Here is a 22,409-nt window from a genome sequence, read left to right as displayed (position 1 = left end):
TAAACTACTTTCCTGCAAAATAGTGTGAATGAAAGAGCCAGTGCTTGTGGTGTGGACAGCTAGCAAAACAAAGGCCACCTGTTTAGTGGATAGTGTGGCAGACATTCAGGAACTGCGACATTCAGTGTGTGTGTAGCTTACCTTCTCTGAAGCTCTGAGACATGGACAGCATTGCATTTCACCCACTGCACAGCAGTCTGGATTTGCAGACATGTTCAGACTCAGCAGTTTTAGAGAAGCACCATGGTAAGTCCATTTGGTTGAGATGTGTTTTTGGCTATCGAGTACACAACCTGATATGCATCCGACAAGATAACTGGCAGATAACTCAAGCATTTGAGGGACACAAATAATATTCAGACCCACTAAAATCAGACATACAAAAATATATTTTCAACAACAAAATGGTTTACTTAAAGCATAATTCCTGTTTACACATGCATAACTGCAAGTACAGTATATAAACAGTTGAGTTATTTGCCTTGCTCTACAAATACGAAATCTCACACCAACACTGATCAAAGACCATTTGCTCCTGATCAAAATAATATTGCACTTAAGACATCCTCACACACCAGTCACCTATATATTACTCAAACTCTCTTAATATAATAGTCTTGCTCAACGATTGCATTCACACACTTTCCTCAGATGTCGTTTTCTCATACAGAAACCTCAGTAAGAAAGTCATCTTAAAAAAGAAGGGGGCTAGAAATGGAACTAGTGCTCAGGTAAGGAAATATTCTACATTATACTTGTACAAATCTCAATTTTTCAAGTGCTTTTTGGAGCAAAAGAAAAGGTGTTTGTCGTTTTTTTCTCCCTCAAACAAAATGGCTGCCGGCTACTGCTCATCCTCGTTCTCTTGTCCGGAACCTTCAGAGCGGTCGCCTTCCAAGCGGTCTGATGGAGGAGAGAGAGAGAAAAACTAAATTAATAAAACTCTTAAAAAGTGTGTATCCCCACTACCCTCTGTCCAAGTAAAAAAAAATCATATGAACCAGAAAGAGGGCCAGACAGGGGCTGTTAAAGACCCCTAAGTTCCTAATGCCTGTGTACAGCTGTCTGCTGGCCAGGGATAGGAGCAGGACTGGTTAGCGGTAACTGAGCTGATCCAGTAAGCCTGGAGAAGCTAAGGAGCTTACTGAACACAGAACAACACACAGCTCCCACGCTGCAGACTCACTCTCCTATAAGTCTGCCCCGGAAGTTTCTAAACCCCCCCATTTGTGAATGTGTGTGTGGTCACCTGTTCTAATGTGATTGAGCGAGGCCAACATCCTGAGCATAAAGGAGGCGGGGACGGTGATGGTGTTCCTGGTCTCCTCCAGCATCAACTCATTACGAGTGATCACCTGAACACACACAGAGAGAGAGACACAAAGAGAGCATGAGAGAGAGAGAGAGAGAGAGAGCAAGCAAGAAACAGACAGGCACAGAGAGAGAGCAGGAGAGAGAGAGAGAAAGAAAGAAACAGACAGGCAGAGAGAGAGAGAAATAAACAGTTGGACCAAGCAATCCTCTATCGGTTGAAAATACAAACCGACCGAGGCTGATTTGCCCACATGAACTTTCCAAAACATGTTTGAATACTACCTCCTCTCTTAGAAAGCACAAAGACAAAACACGATTTCACCCCCTTAAAAATGCAGGGCTGAGATCAGCTCAAGGAAAGCAGGAAGGAATACGTATAGCCCTCCCGAGAGAGTCCTCCGTCCAGCCCTAGGGAGGGAGGGAGTCAGGTGGCTGAGCGGTTAGGGAATCGGGCTAGTAATCAGAAGGTTGCTGGTTCGATTCCGGCCGTGCAAAATGATGTTTGTGTCCTTGGGCAAGGCACTTCACCCTACTTGCATCAGGGGGGGAATGTCCCTGTACTTACTGTAAGTCGCTCTGGATAAGAGTGTCTGCTAAATGACTAAATGTAAATGTACCTCGTCTGCCAGGACTCTGTTGAAGGAGGGGCTCGCCTCCAGAGGAGACCAGATCTTGATGTCGTAGTCGATGCCGGAAGATGCTAGAACTGAAAGCCAGACGACACAGTCAGCGGAACACGTTTAGAAACACAACCGTCCTCATCCCAGTACAGAGAGATGCTTTTCTCAAGGGGCCAGCAGTGGATGACAGGGGAGGGGGCATTAGATCATGGTGCCTCACACTCACGAACGTACCCATACACACACACTTACCAATACACACACACACACGTACCCATACATACACACACACGTACCAATACACAAACAATTTCCCTGCTCTAGTTATGCAGGGACATAGGGGTGAGGCTGCAGACAGAGTGACAGACAGGTACTGACTGGGGTCGTAGGGGTGAGGCTGCAGACAGTTGACCACATGGTTGTCAGCCTCCAGCAGCATAAGATGCTCGCCCGTGTGCCGGTTCCAGATGAAGATGTGGCCGCAGTCCGAGCCGCTCATCACAAAGTTGTTCCCCCAGAAACACGACTCCTTTATCTACAACAACAAACAGGATGTAGACACAGAGGAAGAACCATTGTTTACTATTGAACACACAGGCTTTCGGGGTTTCTACCTACCATGGTTCTGGAGTTCCGGTGTCCCTTGTAGACCATCTTTACTGAAGGTCTCCTGATGTTCTGCGTCTCGCTCTCCTCCATCTCCCTCCTCTCCTTCCTCCGACGGAACAGCTCCTGTATACGGGCCGCCGCTGAACGCCTGTCACACACACACACACACACAGTCAGTCCCTTTCCCAGGTCTTCTTGAGCCATGCTGAAGCATAATCCAGTTGAGCTACAAAACAACCAACATCATCACAGCTTCAGGCTGGCCAGCCACGCGTCAACACCCTGAATCCTGTCAGGACACCCTGACTGGAGCGTCACCAGGAGTCTGGCCTGATGACCCAGATTACTGTGAGGCCGGATCGAAGATCGCTATGAGTTCAATCCATCCTTCAGGAATGACATGTGGTCAGGAACAGTAGCATGCCTGGGTCACCCCCTTTGCCTTCCCATCTGGCCATGCGGTCAGCCTGACTCTCTAGCTCTCCCTGGTGTTCAACAGGTGCTACAGCCAGGCTACAGCGCAGCAGTGGAGTGGAACTGCATGGTGATGTGTCTGTGCTGCGATCGCCAGTCCACAGGTGGTGATAGTATACACATGCACCGCATGCTCACTGTACGTGTATTAGTCCTTTGGCGCAGTTAAAACACACACAAACCTGCACCCACTCTCTCTCTCACACTCTCACACTCTCACACTCTCACACTCCCTCACACAGACACCAATCAGGTGGGACCTTACAGGGTGAAAGCCCATGGACATAAACACTGGTTGGTAGACGGTCTGTGTGACACATACACAGACTCCTAGCAGGTTAGAGGTTTCTAGAGGAGAGCAGCACACAATCGTTACCTGATCATCCTATCTCCTACCGCCGATCCTCTGAAATTAGATCTATGTGTATAGTACAATAATCAACAGCAAACACACAGTACAGAACAAGAGACCCTCTACCCTTAAAGCCCACTGCACGAGAGAACATCTAGAAACGTTCACAGTCAACAACCTGGGTGAGCGTGTGTGTAAAAGACAGTTAGTGTAGGTGCGTTTACGTATGTGTGAGGGGATGTCAAATATAGTTAGGTTAGGTGTGTTTGTGTGTGAGGATGTGCGCGTCTGTGTGAGTGTGTGAGTGTGTGTGTGTGTGTACTGTATTACACATGTGCTTCCTACCTCTGTCCCTGTCCTCCTCTGTATCGAGCCGAGGGGATCAGGATGGGATCGTCGTCGCTGTCGTCAGAGTCCTGGTTGCTCCGCGAGGGCTGACCCGGCCCCTCCTGCCCCCCCGGGCCCCCCTCTCCTGGGGGCTCCTCCCTCCTGCACCCCCCGGACGTGTCCTCCGCATCCTCAGGCTCCAGCAAGGAGGGCTCCACGCCGGCCCCCTCGGAGGAGCCTCCGGCCGGGGCGGGGGCGGCTGGGCAGGCCTGGGGGATGGAACAGGAGGAGGAGGCCTTCTCGGGGCTGCGCTGCCCGACTTCAGCTGCCGGGGCTGGGTGAGAGGCCGGCCTGCTCTGGCCTGGGGGATCTGACACAGCAGGAGGCGCTAGGAGATAGAAAGGGAGTCAAAGGAGGGAGGGAAAGAGAAAAAGGGAGAGGTGGGTGGATGGTTATTCCTAGACAGGCCTTTTACAGGAATAGTGCAAATCGGCTTGTCCTGAAAGTCATTTGTTTCTGGTGCGCCACAGTGGTCACAGTTCTGCAACTCTCCAACGGTCTGCAGGCTGAAGTAGGACGTCCACACCCCAGCCAAGCTCACCTGTCTCAGACGCTGAGCTCCGCGGAGCGAGCCCCTCCCTGGTCTGGACGGCAGCAGGGTCGGACGCCTTGGGCCCCCCACTGCCCCTGGAGCTGGAAGCTCTGCTGCTCCTGAAGGGGGAGGAGGAAGAGAGGAGGGGGGAGGAGGAAGAGAGGAGGGGGAGGAGGAAGAGAGGAGGGGGAGGAGGAAGAGAGGAGGGGGAGGAAGAAGAGAGGGTGGGAGGAAGAGAGGGGGGAGGAAGGGGTTTAGTCTGGAACCCAGCTTCTAAAATAAACCAGTCAAGTCTGGAAGCTTGAGTGGAGTCCAGAAACTTGAGTGACCCCGCTTCTAAGGGCCTCGAAATTCTGACCTAAATCTACCATTGGTGCTGCCCACCAAATCAACCCTACAAGAGTAAAGAGTATCTGACTCCCTGCCTCTTTACATTCTAGGACCCACATCGAACCCGGCACACCAAAGTGGATGGGGGCTCATTAGAGACCAGAACAGGAACGGGAACATCCAGGGACACGGTGTCCAGACAACACTGCTGTCTGCAGTGGAGCACGCAGCTCACCACTCGTCGGTGAAGTCTAGTTTGATGGTGCTGGTGGTGGTTCCCTCCGTGCTGTAATGGAGGCTCAGGACGGGTTCTGCCGTGCTGGCTCGCCCGGTGCTGCTGCTGCCGGGGGCGACGCTGCTGCTGCCGGGGGCGACGGAGCCGCCGGCCGCTCCAGGACCCGGTCCCGATTCAGCAGAAGTCACAGCACTACTGAGGCAGCCCGGCTCAGCTCCTCCTGGGAGAGAGGAGAGGGGGGAAGAGAGAGATTGTGTGGAGGAGCAGAAGGGGAAGAGGGAGGGAAGTGTGTGGGAGAGAGAGAGAGAGAGAGGGGAGAGAGAGAGAGAGAGAGAGAGAGAGAGAGAGAGAGAGAGAGAGAGAGAGAGAGAGAGAGAGAGAGAGAGAGAGAGAGAGAGAGAGAGAGAGAGAGAGAGAAAAAGACAGCGAGTCAATGACTTTGATCCTCACAGCAAATCGCCAGGCGGACCACACCGTGACACAGTCAGGCAGGCAGCCACTGCGACACACATCACAGCAGACAGGTGGCAAGCACAGGAGGCAGCCTGGCGAAGGGGCCTTCACACAGGCCCACATCACAGCTACCGGTCATGAACGAGCTGGAAAGCCCATGACTCAATCTGGATACACACACACACAAACAATGAGAATATTCCTCGGAGAATATTGTGTTTTTGGCTCGGCGTTGATGAGTAAGAGTCGATGTAGGCGTGGTCAGACTAAGGGTGAGCCTGGCTGAAGAGAAGAGCAGGGGAGGACAAATGAAGACGGGAGAAAAAACTAAAAAAGGGGATAAAGAAAGAAAGCCCGGCAGAGCCTCAGGAGAACGAGAGACTTCCACCGGCATGTACAGCAGGGTGTGCTTGATTTCTATGACGTGGCGTGTGGCCCAGGGGTGGATGCTGGGGGCTCCCCAGAAGTCCAGTGTGTGGGCAGGAGCAGATGGACCCCAACATGCTCCACGTATCTGTGGTGACGCGGGAAGGTGACCGTGAGGAAGGGTCACAAGCTGCTCAGAGGCTGGGGAGGCCTCCTGAGATGGCTCATCATGCAAACAACACAAACGCCACACCAGAGAGAGAGAGAGGGAGACACAGACAGAGACAGACAGAGAGAAGGGGGGGGAGAGAGAGGGATGGGCAGAGAGAGGAAGGGAGAACAGAGAAAAGAGTGAAGAGGAGGGGAGAAGATGCAGGACAGGGGGAAGAGAATTAGAGGGTGGAGAAGACTGGGAGGGCAGGGGGGTGAAGCGAGCTAGTTAAGACTCTACTCAGAGGGCAGGATGGAGGGAGGGCAGGATGGAGGGAGGGAGGGCAGGATGGAGGGAGGGAGGGCAGGCAGGATGGAGGGAGGGCAGGCAGGATGGAGGGAGGGCAGGATGGAGGGAGGGAGGGCAGGCAGGATGGAGGGCAGGATGGAGGGCAGGATGGAGGGAGGGAGGGCAGGCAGGATGGAGGGAGGGCAGGATGGAGGGAGGGAGGGCAGGCAGGATGGAGGGCAGGATGGAGGGAGGGCAGGATGGAGGGAGGGAGGGCAGGCAGGATGGAGGGAGGGCAGGATGGAGGGAGGGCAGGATGGAGGGAGGGAGGGGCAGGGAGAGGAGACGCACCCTGCTGCTCATCCAGAGTCATGGATCCCAGCTGTTTGTTTACCACAGACGAGGGGGAATCTGGAACACAAACAAGACACTCAGCAGCCAGGTTGGGCCAAGGGTCACACCAGGCGTCACACCAGGGGTCAGTGGTCACACCGGGGTCAGTGGTCACACCAGGGGTCACACCAGGGGTCAAAGGTCACACCAGGGGTCAGTGGTCACACCAGGGGTCACACCAGGGGTCAAAGGTCACACCAGGGGTCAGTGGTCACACCAGGGGTCACAGGTCACACCAGGCATCACACCAGGCGTCACACCAGGGGTTAAAGGTCACACTCAGGTTATAGGTCACACTGAGGTCATCAGGGTTGCCAACTTTGACCAACCCGGCTGGTGTGAGGTCACACTTTCACACGCACAAACGTATATGCAAGGATGCGACCCAAGTCTAAAGCACACCAAGTCAGCTGGGTCAGCAGGGTCAGCAGGATCAGCTGGGTCAGCTGGCTCAGCTGGGCGGTCGATAAGAGTGAGTCTCTCACTCCAAAGGTGTGACGGCTGGAAGCCCTGGGCACCAGAGAGCCAGACAGGACACGGACGCGGTGGATCCCATGCTCTGATTGGTGCAATGCTGTGAGACCTAGTAAGGCCTTCTTGTGGGGGCCTCATCCACCCAGTCACCTAGGAGCACACCCCCTCACACCACACCAGTGCAGACGCAGTGCTCTGCCACCTCGCGGGGTCATGCCACACCACACCACACGGGGGTGCCAGAGGGAAACCCAAGCAGCAAGTGTTGTGGAGGGGGGAGGGGTCGGGGGTTATGACTCAGTGACGTTTAGACACAGAGGGACGTATTACTGGATTATACATTGATTGAAGATGGAGGAGGGGGGTAGTAGATGGATGGAAGGCCAGTTGGACATGGGGGGGGACAGACAGGAGCCGTGGCAGGCAGTGGCCGGGGGCACAGGGAGGGGGACTGACAGAGGACCAGCCTCGGGGCAGTTGGGGTTAGAGTTACTGGTGACGCCAGGTTATCAGGGCTGGGTGTGGATAGGGACGGGAGGAACAGGGTTGTGGGGGTTGGGGGAGGGGCAGGTAGGGTTGGCAGGAAGGAGGGGGGGGGCAGGTAAGGTTGGGCAGGAAGGAGGGAGGGGGGGGAGCAGTAACCTGTAGGGGATGACTTCCTGGCGTTGTCAGCATTGGGTGGAGCCCCCTCTGACTGGTGGGGGGCTGAGGAGGAGGAGGAGAATGTGGAGGAAGACAGGGTGGAAGAGGAGGAGGAGATGGAAGAGGAGGATGTGGAAGAGGAGGAGGAGGAGGCCTGTCCTGTCCCTGGAGGGTCGGCCAGCAGCAGTAATCTCTGCAGACGTCTACACACTAAACTGACAGGCAGACGATGGGGGCCGAACTCTGGCAGACACAGAGAGGGAGGGGGAGGGGGGAAGGGATAGAGGGTGAGATGGAGGAAGGGATGGATGGATTGAAGGAAAGAGGCAGGGAGAGAGGAAGACAGGGAGATGGATGGCCAGATGAGAAAGAGGATATGAGGGGTAAAAGAAGGCAGAAAGGGAAGGGAGGAAGAGGACGAGAGGAAGAGGTAAATAAAAAGGAGAATGAAGTAGCTCAAATACTAAAAGGAGAAGACGGTGACATTGCTGCTTGAGTGGTGAGCCTCCCACACACACACACACACAATGCCAAGAGGGAGGTACTGGACTGTCAGTTTTTGTGTGTGTGTTCACTTCCACAGAGACTGTGTGGCCGTGTGTGTGTTCAACCCATGTGTGTGTCCTACCTGACAGTGTGGGGTCCAGGCTGGCAGGGGGGGTGGCTGTTGAGGCGCTCTCCCCCTGACTCCTCTGCTCTGAGACTAGGGCAGAGGAGGAGAGGGCGGCCAAGCCCGGCATGGATGAGGAGGTCGACGGGGGAGGGGCCGTAACCGTCGACGACAAGCCTGACGAGGATGAGGTGGATTTGGGGAGAGGGGCAGAGGCCGAGGGGGTTTCCGTCTCCATGGGTCTGTCGGGGGCCCTGGGTTCCTGGGGGGGGGCGGCAGGGGGGGGCTCTGGGGGTGCGGGGGCTCCCTCTGGGCGGAGGGATGTGCCTGGAGGAAACCCAGAGACTGTTATAGGGCCCGCCACAATAAAAAATGTACCATCACAAATGTATAAACATTCTGATCAAAAAATTCAAGGTTCAGAAATTCAAATAGAACAAAATTCAGGCTGCTCAAATTCAAATGGCGAAATACAGATTTAAAAAAATCATATTGCAACATCCAGGATACCAGGGTATTGTTTGCCTCAGACCGGACCTCTCTCCTCATCCCCAGGCTGTGATTGGATGACTGATCTCTCTCCTCATCCCCAGGCTGTGATTGGATGACTGATCTCTCTCCTCATCCCCAGGCTGTGATTGGATGACTGATCTCTCTCCTCATCCCCAGGCTGTGATTGCATGACTGATCTGCATGTATGACTGCCTGCAGCTACACCTGGATGAGAGGGGCCTGAGGAGAGAGGTCTGCAGTTGGACCCTTCTCGGAGAAGTGAGAAGGTTCGATTGCATTGCCTTACCTACCCTTGGTATCCCGGATGTTGCAATCAGAATTTTTTCGACTCAAAATTTGCAAAGAAATGATCTAATAAATGCAAAGAAGTTTCTTGCAGGCCAGGCGCGCAGGCATTACTTGTTGAAGTCCCTTTCAACACTCACATCTAACCGATACTAGGATTCTGTGGGCAGTGTGTGTCTCACCTCGGGGGCGTGTCTGTGGGCGTGTCTGTGGGGCGTGTCTCTCACCTCGGGGGCGTGTCTGTGGGCGTGTCTGTGGGGCGTGTCTGTGGGGCGTGTCTCTCACCTCGGGGGCGTGTCTGTGGGCGTGTCTGTGGGGCGTGTCTGTGGGGCGTGTCTCACCTCGGGGGCGTGTCTGTGGGCGTGTCCCCCGGCTGCTCTGGGCCTCGCTTGCCTCCTCGAACCAGCGTGACAACATGTCTGACATCCTCTGCATCAGAGACACGTTGGGGCTCTGCTCTCCTGGGAGGGGGGGGGGGGGGGGGTCAAGGGTCAGTCACACATGACACATTGAACACAAGAACCTTCTCTAAGAACGCGATGCCCTCCCGCTCAATTTCAGCCCTGACATCTGGGAGTCTGGGCATGTACAGCTAAGCCTGATGGGTAAGGTCTGAGATCCTGCTCTAACTATCCAGGACCTAACCAGGATATAAGTAGTTCTCTAGACATATACTCTAAGTAGATGGCAGGCCCACAGCCCACAGCCCTGCTGAATCCAGCTGATGTCAACTCTGTCTGGGGGATGATGGGACAAATATACCCAAACGTGTTTTGTCCTCCTACCATCCCGTTCTCTCTCGCTCTCCGGGCGAGCTCGGGGCCCGGTGTCAGACCAGTCTCCCCTCAGACGAAGACGCTTCACTGGGGGCTGCCTCAGCTTTGGAGACACACACACACAGAGAGAGAGAGATAGACAGATACACACACAGATTAACACTCTGTCAAACCCTTAAAAATAAGTTAAAAATAACAAGTTAAAAATAGCGAATGTGCCAAAGCAAAACATCATCCAGTGTTCCGTCACAGTCCTTTCTTTACGCTCTCCTCCTCTCTTCACCCTTGTCAGCCTCTCCCCCCTCTCTCCCCATCTGCCCTCATCCCCCCTCTCCCTCCATCTCTGCCCCTCTCTCTCCCCATCCCTCCTCTCCCTCCATCTCTGCCCCTCTCCCATCCCTCCATCTCTGCCCCTCTCTCTCCCCATCCCTCCATCTCTGCACCTCTCTCTCCCCATCCCCCCTCTCCCTCCATCTCTGCACCTCTCTCTCCCCATCCCCCCCTCTCCCTACAGCTCTGCACCTCTCTCTCCCCATCCCCCCCTCTCCCTACATCTCTGCACCTCTCTCTCCCCATCCCTCCTCTCCCTCCATCTCTGCCCCTCTCCCCATCCTTCCTCTCCCTCCATCCCTGCCCCTCTCTCTCCCCATCCCTCCTCTCCCTCCATCTCTGCCCCTCTCTCTCCACATCCCCCCTCTCTACCCATCTAGAATCTTGATAAGAGACAAAGAGGATGGAGGGGGGGGGGGGAAGAGATGGAGAGCGAGACAGAGAGAGGATAAAGAAAACCGGGTCAGGAGTAAAGAGAGAGGGTTAGAGGAGAACCTCCTTGGCAGACCCTCTCTCTCTCTCCAGCCCGCTCTGGTCTATTTCTGCGCTTGGCGGAACATTGCCTGCGTCGGAGGCTGTATTTGGAAAGGAATGTGTGCTGGGTGAACCCAGACACAGCTGAACACAGCGGGCGACAGCTGACACACTGGCACCATGATCTAGAGCCACCTGACTCCCATACAGATAACCTGTATGTGTGTGTGTCCTCACCTCCTCCCTCCGCTCCTCAGAAGGCCCCTTCAGCTCCCTGGCCTGGTCGTCTTTGGGGTCAAACAGGTAGATGTAGTCGGAGGAGTAGCTGACCAGCACCTCCTGCCCGTCGCCGCTGTAGCACAGCGACGTGACGCGGCACGACTTGTTGGACAGGTGGGCCGGGACGAAGCGCACGCACATACCTGTCGTCCCCCGGCCCATGTAGTTACCTGGGGGGGGGGGGGGGGGGGGGGAGAAGAGAGAGAGAGAGAGACACAGAGACAGAGAGAGACACAGAGACAGAGAGAAAGAGAGAAACAGAGACACAGAGACAGAGAGACAGAGAGAGACACAGAGACAGAGAGAGAGACACAGAGACAGAGAGAATGATTGAGCAACTGGTTGACTGACTGGTTGTCTGACTGGTTGACTGACTGGTTGACTGACTGACTGATCCAGCCAGACTAGTTCATCCAGAGGGTGGCCCTCACCCGTAGCCCTGGTGCCCAGCATGCGGCGGTCGTAGATGCGTACGGAGCTGTCGGAGCAGCCCACGGCCAGGTAGTAGGGCACCAGCGGGCAGATGGAGATGGACGTGGCTGCCCTCCGACAGTTGATCAGGATGTCCTGAGGACAAACAAACCACAGCATGCTTCAACAGAGCCCAAATCCCTCCAGAGTAAGAGAGAGGAACGCATGAAATGAAGTTTGATCAAAGAAAACATGACAGTGTGGATTTCTTTTGTCGATTCACACCTCTACAAGGTTAGGAGCTTATACTTCTAAATCAGTCTATCTGACTATTATAGTTGACTTGGCTTCTATGTAAAACACTGTGCTGTTAGGGCAATTGGAACACAGTCACTTCAGAAAAGAATGACCAGTTTTATAATCCCGATGGACCAGCCTTGCTAGTTGCTAGTGGTCAATGTGTTTGGCCAGGTTAGCTGACAGCGATCACACGCACCAGAATAGCTTAGGTGAGTCGCTGCCTACCTGACATCGTGACTAACAGTCAGCAGTGTGGCTGCTCCTTCAGGCTGACTAACTGCTTCACCAACACCTGCTACCTGCTGACAGAGCTACTGTGGGCCTCTCTTCCTCCCATCTGTTCTGACACACACACACACACAGACACAGACACACAGACAGACAGACAGACAGACACACAGACAGACACACAGACACACACACACAGACACACAGAAAGACACACACAGACAGACAGACAGACAGACAGACACACCAACACACAGACAGACAGACAGACACACCAACACACAGACAGACAGACACACCAACACACAGACAGACAGACAGACAGACACACACACACACACACACAGACAGACACACAGAGAGAGACACACACACACAGACAGACAGACACACAGAGAAACACAAACAGACACAGTCTCCTCTATCTGGGCCAGCGGTAGGAGAGCAGAGCAGGTGAGAGATGGAGGGAGGCTGTAAACTAGTCACTCTCTCACTAGAACTGCTCGGAGCTCGTTGACTCTGATCTCACGCATGAAACAAGAGAAGAGGTAGCTCATCTCCGGAGTGTAACAACACACACACACACACTATTCGGATACATAGGAGGCAGCTGGTCACCAGGCCAAGAAAATGATTTCTCCCTCTCTCCCCATCCCTCTCTCTCTCCCCACCCCTCTCTCTCTCTCCACCCCTCTCTCCCTCCAAACTATTCTATTAAGCCAAGTTTCAGTACAGGAGGTCATAACATGGGCTGCCACTTACATCTTTGCAGTCCTCTTTAGTGCAGCTGGTCTTCATGCGCAGGTCGAACCATCTCACCGTCCCGTCCTCCCCACACGACAGGAACGTGTAGGGGTCATTGGGAACGGTCATGATCTGAGAGAGAGAGGGGGAGAGAGAGAGGGGGAGAGAGAGAGAGAATGATGCTCACTGTAATTCAGTTGTTGCAAAGCTAATAGAATACACACCAACACACACACACACACGTATCCCCCGTCGCCCACCCCCCCCCCCAGCGTGGTACCTCGTAGGCGGTACCGTAGTGGCAGGTGAACTGGCACAGCCGGTTGATATCCGGGCTCTTCTCCGTGTGTGTGTAGTAGATGATGCCGTCGCCAGAACACGAGATGATCTGCTGGTCGCTGGTCTGAGGCATGAACTTAGCACTGAAGATATTGGCACGGTGACCAGAACGGATGGTGGCCTTGACCTAGAGCAGAACCCACCAGAGAGAGAGAGGGGGGGGGGGTTATAAAGGAGGCGGGGGAGTAGAGGGGGGTTATCAAGGGTCAGGGGGGTACAAGAGAGGAGAGGGGTTATTAAAGGGAAGGGGCAGTGTGGAGGTTGCGAAAACACTAAAGCGACGTCCTTCCCACAGAAGCCCTGCTTCTCACCTTCTTGTTGTAAGGGTTGGTAATGACCAGGTTGGTGTCGTCGGACCCTGACAGGATGTACTCTCCCGTGTCGTTCCAGGATATGGTGTTGACCTGGGAGAACGGGAGGCACACAACGACCGTGTACGGTCAGGTCACCCAAAACATGTAGGCCCCATCGTGTAGAGGACCGCAACCCTGAGCCCTCTGTTAAGATATTACTATCCTCTATACGAGATAGTCTCACTCACACACACCATTCATAGGGTGATGTATTTTACACAAGAGATCTGGCCCATTTCTCAACTAGTCCAATACACAGTGTCGGCTTCAAGGTCAAGGGTTAATAGGTCAAAGGAATTCTGTCCCTGGTCCTATATGGTGTGCTGTTCTTTGGTACTGCAGTGCAGACTACAGCCTGTAATGCTGCAAGTCATACCGTCATCACCCCAAATAGATCAATATTTCAGTAAGGCATCCTGTTGGGCTTAATGGACTCCGTTCCCTGTCTTTCTGGGTCAAGGCTCGTCACCCTGGAACACATTTTGTCATGCAATCCTCTGTCCCATGGCTGAAAGCCAGACCTTTTAGCCCCATCAGGACTCCCCCCCCCCCCCCCCCTCCAACTATCTCAGCAGGTCCCACCGGTCCAAAATAGCCTTTGTATGAGATGTAATCCCTCATTTGAGCTCCTATCATGTTTTATTTTCCCCTGTGTTGATCTGCTGCAGAAAGCTCTAACTGGTCTTTTCCAGGACTGATCTTGTTTCTGAGAAGTTGTTATCAACACATTGGTGCGATTGCTTTGATGATCAATTTAAATGACCGTTCAGTTAATCCATTAACTATTCACTTTCAATTCTTTGATAAGCAAAAACAGTACAGAACTGTATTTCCCAATTTTTAAAAAAGCCACTGAATTCCTTTTGTTTTATTAAAAAGTACCAAAAAATATATATATATATATATCTGCCCTGTAAGACAGAATAATAGAGCAGACAGACAGGCAAATGGTCAAAGGACAGGTCAGCCTGAAAGTGAAGATGATGTCATGCGTTGGAAACGGAGGGATTATCGTTGTCACCGTTAGGGTGCTGGATTCCCCCCTCAGGGGCCCCACTCTGTGTCACCGTAATCTCTGACCATCAGCCCCTGCTGTCCCCCTGGACCCTCAGCCACTGCACCTGCCCCCCCCACCCCACCCCCCCCCACCCCACGCTCCCTGTCCTCAGCACTCTGTTCTCTGTCACCCTAACAACTTCACATCTGACAGAGTGAGTGACAAGGTTACAGTACACAGACAAAACCACAAATGCAAAAAAAAAATAAAGAAAAAGAAATGGATGTGTGAGTAATGTGTGTATGTGTGACTGTGCAGGCAGATGAGTTTTACTCACACAGCCATCGTGCACGTTGAGGGTTGCTTCGAGTTTTAGCCGCTGGACAAATTCTCTTCTCCCTGAGGAAACGAAAAGAAGCACAGTTAGAAAAGTCTACAATCAGGCCAATGACTGCATCTGATTGTTTGTGTTTCAAGGTTGTTTCCGGCCTGTGCTTGCGTAAAGAGAGTGGCACCGCCTGAAATGTCACCGAAAACATTTGCAATCAGAGCCAACACCAATCCATTATTCATGTTGAGGAAACCTCCTCCCTCGCATCTGTTGTCGCTTCCAGAGGGAGATCGGAAGGGGCTCCACATACAAACCGACACTGCCCTGCTTGGAAGTCATACTCACAGATCTGACGGTTGCTTTGCTTAGCCAATCAGGTCCTCCGGAACATAACGCTGACTGGTCATTAAACGCCAGGTTCATAAGAGTGGGGGAATCGCTTACAGTACGTTCATGTCACCATTTTACCCTCGACAGGATAAAAGCAAATGCGTGTCGATTCCTTCTGTTTTCAAACCGACGAGAGGCCGTAACCCACAGGTGTCACGGCCTACACAATCAAACCGTGCCCCCGATGTGACAGGAATGCATTTGTTCTCCACTTTACAGTGACAGCACTGCCTGGCCATCCATCATAAATTCAATGTCAGTCTGCGTGTCAGGGAAACTCATAAACGAAGCATTGCAGCGGACAGACATTAACACCTGGGCTCTCGGTGTGACCTGGCATGCCGGCCGGCTAATCCAGATGGGCTCTCCGTACTCGAAACACTGACACTGCACAAACTGACACTGAAGCCACATTACTAAACGACAGACAGGCACACTATGACTTCATTTGCCGTTGGTAAAATGAACAAACGTGTGACAAACATGTGACAAGTGCGCACATGCACAAACACAACCCAGCTTCTGATAGTCTAAGGACATCATTTTTTGGGCAGAAAGCCTGTCTAGAAGGAAAATGAAAGACTAGCATTTATGCATTTCGAGGTTGTCTCCTTCAATGCCAGTAAATGGAGACTACAGAGCTGCTTCTCAGGCCAGTGATGGAACAATTATGAAATCGAATGCATAGCCTGCATCTTAACAGCTGTCAGTTCCTTACATACACCTGATGGCAGGGCAAGCCCCCTGTGCCATGAGAGAATAGCGTTGTAGATCAGGCCTCCTCTGGTGGGAAGTGGTTCGTAATTATCTCTCCCTTGAAGTATCCTTTGTTGGGGTTTGGATTCCTTGAATTCTAGCCTACCCCCACCCCCGTCACCCAGCTAAATTTATCCTCTAACTGGACTGATGACACGCAGGTCCCCCCGGCCATGGGCACTGACAGTTCTAACAACACATAGCTCAAGCCTACACAGGCTAGGCTAAATACGGTGCTTGCTAACCAAATCCATGTTCCACCTGCCCTTCACGGAGGCTAGAAACCCCACAGTACCACAGCCATAACACAAAATCACTACCAGCTTAACCACAAAGCTACTTTTAGCACGGCTGCATATAGCATGGCTTGGTCATGCATGGTCAACTATACTAAACCCTTCACTTGGGCGTTATTCTAATGGGCCATACATCTTAGAACATGACATTATACAGTACATAATGATAAAGTGCTTGCAAGCCTACATAATGTTTATCATTCCTCTGAATAGGCTGTTACTACAAAAATTTAGATTTTTGACTTTGAGGCACTCTATGTAGCAGTGGGGGATTCCAGACTTGCTGAGGAGCTGTCTGTGGTCATCAGTACTGTTTCCTCCATTGGGCTGGGGGCCAGTCTGGAGTCAGACTGAGGTGACACACACATGAAGGATGGAAGGAAAGACGGATGGATGGGAGGGAGGATAGATGGATGGATGGATGGATAGCCTTGCTTTGGTTACAGAGTTCAAAACTGGACTCTTTCAGTTTAAATAAAACAAGAAAAACAGAAAAACAACCCCCGTTTCCTGACAGTGAAATATGGTTTATGACTTGGTTGGAAATTGCCATGTTTGATTCAAGGAGATACAGAGTAAGGAGTTTAACTCTGGAAGTTACCCTCTTCAGTTATGATTAGGTTTGCATCCCCTGAAACACATAGAACCACATTCTGTGTCCTGTTCCGCTGTAGTTAGTCAACTTGTCCAAGACTTGATGAACGTCAAATAGAAAACTGACCGGAAAGAACTATTGAAATAGATTGGTCAACAGTAACGTCAAACTCGTAATTTTACCAAGGAAGCCATTAGCAAACATAGCTAACGTTCGTTAGCTTTTCAATGCGCAAGTTTCTGGCAGAAGCAAGGACGTTTGTTGTTAGCTACTCAAGCTAGCACTAGCCATCTAGCACAAAGTAGCGAGCCAGCTGTTTACCAACAACAAGCAATAGATAGGCTAAAGCACGGCTAATGATGAATTAAATACTAAACGCCACTCTGGGTCCACTGCTGTCTCCGTCACTTTCGTAGCAAGACGTCAATCAGCGTAATTTAAACGGAACATAATTTTCTTACCCAAGTAGTTGATCCTGACGAGATTGGGTTCGTTGTATCCAATTGAGCGCTTATTAACATCCCAAACCAGATTCCCAGAGCAGGACATTGTGCTCGAACGTCTTCTTGTTTAAAAATAGCATTGAAATGGTTAGCTACGCCAATAACTCCGTTCTGGCTATAGCCTTTGACTGCAGTTCAGCTCTTATCTTGTTTTATCGAAGGCGCTGGGGCCAATGCAGTTAGTCTAACCAGATACTACTACTAGCTAGCTAACCTCTTTGCCAGCATCGGCATGCTTTAGCAAATCTCACTGGATATGGAAATCTAGCTATGTCTCCCCTCTCTCCTTTTCAACCTGGGGCGTTGATGCTGTATAACTGACTGATGTTGTTTGTTATTTAGCTAGCTGCTAGTTTAGCTCGAGTTCTCTGTTTTGTGCAGCCAATGAGCAGCCTTTTGCTCATCCAACGACGTACGCGTTTCTTTCACTATTCGTTTTGGTTCCCTAGACCGCTCCGCGGTTCAACCAGCGCCGGTCTAGAACAATTTCTATTCTTTGGCTCCTATGCAACCACATGACGAGTGTAGCTAGTGCTGGTACTTTAATATGTATAACTTAGCCCTTATTTGCATACTCTTGAATTACATCCTTTTTCATACAAGCTTGTAACAAAACGCTGATGTGAAGGCACAGACAACCTGAAATGTTTGCCTATCTATTGATGCTAGATCAGATATTGGATTGCCTGGGTGAGAACCTGTCATCATTTAAACCAATCAAATTGAGTAAACTGGTTCAAGGCACCAATGAGGAGAAAGAATGTGACTGTTGTGGTCCAGCATTGTGCCGCTGGAGCGCTGCATCTCTTGTGATAGGTTGAGCCGCGAGGAAAGTCACCTCATTGCACGATCTCCCAAATCGAGGTGCCAACCGATTCGCTTGCCCGGCACCCCGTAGCATGGCGATAGCTGGATTTGTAAAGGAAGGTCAACAGTCGGACAACGAATGTGACATTAGAGAAACTATCTTATGATCGCATCAGACTCACACGTTCAGGATCACTTAAGGCCAAGAGCCACAGCGGCGTTGTTCGCTTTTATCCTTCGTGCTTATTTTGCTACCTAGAGTTAAATATAGTAACTGTTAGCTCGGCTAGTAGTGGGTTAGCAAGAATTCTACAAACATGGCTGCGCTTAGGGCATCTTACCACAGGATTCTGGATAAAATCGAACATATCCTGCCTGCGAAATTGAGACCCCTTTACAACCACCCAGCAGGTAATATAAATATAAATGTATGTTACTGTAGTAGACTATCAACCTGACATCCATACTCGTTGACAGGTGACCGCTAATAAAACGAGCTGAAGGGCCCGGCTAGCTCATGATGTTAGTACCCATTTGTCCGATAGCATAGACTCTTAAATCGTATACGATTGGTGATGTTCAAACCAATATAGTTGTTGTTTGGCTGTGTGGCAGCCGATTAAAGTGTTTTAGAGTCCATTTGAAAAATATCTTGAGTTGAGCGATTTGCGTTGTTATTGAACGAATTCTTTTGCAATAGATTGTTTGAATACTGCGCGTGATTCCTGGAAGCAACTTGGCGCTTCTGTATTTTGACTGAAGTAATGACTGGACACCAACAGTTCTTATCCATCGCTACGAAACGGTACTTTTTTGGAGCTCGTCAACAAAATGTTATATCGGAAATATTGGATGTTTGAGCGGGGAACAGTAATCCTTTAATGGATTAACAAAACATGTTAGCCAATCAGATTTTTTTTATCAGATATCCTACCACTAGATCAAAGGTTAGTTCAGTTCTCCTTCCTTATCATCGATATATTTGGTAATGTTGGTGATAAGTAAAGTAAATATTAAATAACTACAGGTTTGTTGGATGGGACTTCTGTCAAATGTAGAGAGCCTTGTACTGTCCTTGTGTCTGAATTGTTATGGGCCAGCCGAACATGCCAACAGGCAAAACCTGTCGAGCAGCATCCTTAGTTTCCAGTGCACTTTGCAGTAACCCTGTAATTGCTTTTTCATTGGCATTGTCATTTACAACATTTTCATGTTATTCTGCGTTTGTATAATGATGCACATTGCTAAACATGATGATTTCCTCTACTGATTTTCTCTACTGAATCAGTGTTATCTTCAGAGTGGAACACTTGTCACCAAGGACAACCATACTGACTTAGTCATGAGGCTGAGGGGTGGTGCCCTGAGCTAACTCTCATTGGTAGAGACAGCATTCGACTTTCTCCTCCTCCTTATTCACCTCTCCTTTTTCGTTCTGACACAGCAGAAGTGTCGTGGGATCTGGTTGTCTCAAACCAAACCCTGTTATGGGAGGCATCCTGCTTGGAAGAATAGAGAATAAGTGAGAGAGGAGATGGGAGACAGTCTGTTACTTTCACTTGTAAGTCGGAAGTTGCTTTGGGATAAAAGCGTCTGCTGAATGAATAAATGTAAATGTAATGTACATGGAATCGTAGTTCCTTTAACCCTTGTGTTATCTTCGGGTCATTCTGAACCATCAGCCGTGTGACCCACCGTCGTATTGCGACAAATTTACCTCATACAAAAACAAAGTGAAGCATTTTCTTTTAACCGTTGGGCTGTCGCAGACCCCCCACATTGCAAAGGTTAAAAGAAAATTATTTTTATTTGTTTTTGTATTGGGTAAAACTGGGTAAACACAACGATGGTTCGTTATGAACCTTTGGGTCATGTGACCCGAAGGCAGCACAAGGGTTAAGTGCTCCTCACTAGTAAACATGTTAATAAGTGAAACAGGTATATGTTTCACTTAAGGTTTGTATACTGCAGATCTTAATTATCATGTATATGAATACTCTGCATGAGACAAGTTACGTATCAGATATCCAAAGGGCATTGTATTAACGTGAATATTAGATTGTATTTTTATGGCCTGTTTTTATTTTATTTTTATGGAAAAGACACACATCAGAGTATAACAACAGAAGTCGAGAACAGCTGCCCAACACTGTTCCTGGAGAGCTTGTGCAAGTTTTCATTCTTACCCAACCGTAATCCTCATAATTAGCTGGCGAACCAGCTGTATCATGTTTGTCCCAGCCCAGAGTGGAAACCTACTGGAGGGTAGATCTCCAGGAGCAGGATTGGGCAGCCCTGGGATAGAACATAACCATGCCTCATAATCTTAATTTTTTTTTTTTGTCTTCCCAACAGGTCCAAAGACTGTGTTCTTCTGGGCTCCTATGTTCAAATGGGTAAGGGTCTTTCAACTTGAGCATCATGACTGCATTTTAAGTATGTCCTGTTATTTAGATGCCTTAAGGAACCCGTTTAAAACCATGTGGGCCTCTTTCTGCCCAGAGTCTGGTGGGAGCTGGACTGGCTGACATGACTCGCCCGGCAGATAAGCTCAGCGTCTCCCAGTCTGGTGTACTGACTGCTACAGGTAAAGACCATCCAAGAAGATAGGCTAGGCTTACTTAGGCTGGACAAAATCCCATATTCAGTCAAATGTATGAATCTGACTAAAACCATTAAATATTAACAATATAGTAAAAAAAAAAAAAAAAAAAACAGAGATTCATTGATGGTATGAATGATGCAAGGCCAAGTTGACTAGCTATGCATTGTGTGTGAAATTCAATAGTGTATTCAGCCCCCCCCCCCCAGGAGATTTGAATAATTTGTGTCCTATTGTCCTTTGATGTTATCATCTTACCTGTCTGTATGTGTGTCTTCCTTTCTATCAGGTCTGGTCTGGTCCAGATATTCTTTGGTCATCATCCCAAAGAACTGGAACCTCTTTGCGGTCAACTTCTTCGTTGGTGCTTCAGGAATGTCTCAGCTGTTTAGGATCTGGCAGTGAGTGAGGCCTCCCGCTTAGAACGCTGCTACTGAGCAATAAGCAGCCAGTGGAGCAGTCAATCATCTACCCTTATCAGTCCAATAGGGAATCTGCAGTGTTGGGGACATGGAGATAGCACACAGTAGCTGTTTCTGACATGTGTTCTTCATGCGTCCATATACGCATGAAAGGGTGAATGGGTTATTGTTTAACTTAATGGTTTTAAACTGATATAGTATTAGTATGTTTTGACTCAAGGTTATATGCACTGCAAACCACTAAGCTCAATTCTACATCAAATTAAAGGTATTGTAGAACAGACAATGGACTAGAACATGACATGAGTGATTAGGTCAGTGTGATTAACCCTTGTTGCAGATAATCATGGTTTTGTAAATACACCAGATTTCTAATTGTTATCCCAATTCTCCCATCCTGCCCAGGCACAAGCAGAGTCTGAAGGTGAAGGAGGCTCCGCAGTCCTGAGTGTCCGGCCTCGTCAGACTGTAACCATGCCGACCGAAAGGGAACCTCCACACGGGCAGTCTTGCCCCCTTTCAGACACTTTCCATCCCATTATGTTTCCATGTCCAGCCCGTTAAAATCCATGTCCAAAACCCCTGCTACCCACTGTACTATAGACCACCCCATCGGTCCTGTTGGAGGTAATGCAATTTCATTTCCTCAGGGTCACTACCACGGTGGCATTTTTAACCCTAACCATTACACACTTGAGAATAGGTGTCACCTACGCACAATATGTATATTTTAATATGACCCCAATGCGGAATAAAATGTATGATTGTATGTTCTTAATTAAGTTGTATTGTAACATATACATATAATATCATGAACTTTCAGGAAGTGTTTGTTTTTCAAAAGGTACCTCACACTGCATCCTATGAATTCAAGTTCTTGGATCTGTGTTGAATGTGGGTCAAATAACGTCTCCAAATGGTTTCTCTGGAGGGCATCATATTTTCATCATAATTGTCTCCATACAGTTATTTATTTAATAGTTTTTGGTAGCTAATGTTAGATCTCTCTCAAGGATGATTAAATCATACTTGCTTACCATTTTGACTGCTCCCTCTTAACTAATGCATTCGCACATTTCACAAACTGGCCTTCTCAAGAAAATTAACAATCATTCATCTGTATCTTACATTTTGTCCGAACTCAAACCAACTGTCCTTAGTGTGACCGCTGTGTACATCTTCCGCCCAGCTGTTAACACAGCGAGAGCCACCAGGTAATGTAGACACTTTTGCTAAAGTCCACCAATGTTAGTTGCAGAATAGTTATGAGGAAATGGGGTGTTTGTGTCGATGTCCTTCCATGTCAAGCAGCAGCATTGCTATCCTAGGTCAATCAAGCAATAAGTAATTATCAGTGGTTTATATATTGACCTGCTGGATCATTGGACAGGCTCATATGGAATGGTTAGATCTTGATGTATCAAGTTTGTTACGGATATGTCAGCTAA

The 22,409-nt window shown here is 49.9% G+C and overlaps 2 protein-coding genes across 5 annotated transcripts; one reads left to right on the top strand and one right to left on the bottom strand.

Moving 5' to 3' along the window:
- Positions 1 to 388: 388 nt before the first annotated feature.
- Positions 389 to 17,580, bottom strand: dcaf6 (ddb1 and cul4 associated factor 6). 4 transcript variants are annotated; one of them, XM_062456632.1, is made up of 21 exons: positions 17,089 to 17,580; positions 14,597 to 14,658; positions 13,221 to 13,313; positions 12,851 to 13,036; positions 12,589 to 12,702; positions 11,319 to 11,454; positions 10,846 to 11,057; positions 9,814 to 9,907; positions 9,370 to 9,489; positions 8,249 to 8,557; positions 7,621 to 7,863; positions 6,463 to 6,522; positions 4,854 to 5,073; positions 4,298 to 4,407; positions 3,715 to 4,084; positions 3,394 to 3,423; positions 2,553 to 2,691; positions 2,313 to 2,469; positions 1,932 to 2,020; positions 1,250 to 1,355; positions 389 to 903 (listed from the first exon to the last, which is right to left on the bottom strand). In XM_062456632.1, the coding sequence occupies exons 1-21, from the start codon at positions 17,174 to 17,176 to the stop codon at positions 845 to 847; spliced, it is 2,997 nt and encodes a 998-aa protein (XP_062312616.1). In that variant the 5' UTR covers positions 17,177 to 17,580; the 3' UTR covers positions 389 to 844. The 4 variants fall into 4 exon arrangements, with proteins under 4 accessions (XP_062312616.1, XP_062312617.1, XP_062312618.1 ...); XM_062456633.1 differs by lacking the exon at positions 3,394 to 3,423 and having other exon boundaries at positions 17,089 to 17,578; XM_062456634.1 differs by lacking the exon at positions 7,621 to 7,863 and having other exon boundaries at positions 17,089 to 17,575.
- Positions 17,581 to 17,961: 381 nt separating this feature from the next.
- mpc2b (mitochondrial pyruvate carrier 2b) lies at positions 17,962 to 22,000 on the top strand. Its single transcript, XM_062456639.1, has 5 exons — positions 17,962 to 18,348; positions 20,293 to 20,333; positions 20,440 to 20,524; positions 20,829 to 20,940; positions 21,367 to 22,000. Exons 1-5 carry the CDS (start codon positions 18,255 to 18,257, stop codon positions 21,407 to 21,409), a joined length of 375 nt encoding a protein of 124 aa, XP_062312623.1. The 5' UTR covers positions 17,962 to 18,254; the 3' UTR covers positions 21,410 to 22,000.
- The last annotated feature ends 409 nt before the right edge of the window (positions 22,001 to 22,409 follow it).

The sequence above is a fragment of the Osmerus eperlanus genome, chromosome 3 (genome assembly GCF_963692335.1).
Source record: "Osmerus eperlanus chromosome 3, fOsmEpe2.1, whole genome shotgun sequence".
Classification (NCBI taxonomy): Eukaryota; Metazoa; Chordata; class Actinopteri; order Osmeriformes; family Osmeridae; genus Osmerus; species Osmerus eperlanus.
Note: the sequence above shows the minus strand (reverse complement) of the source record. Positions and strands in the feature narration are given on the sequence as shown.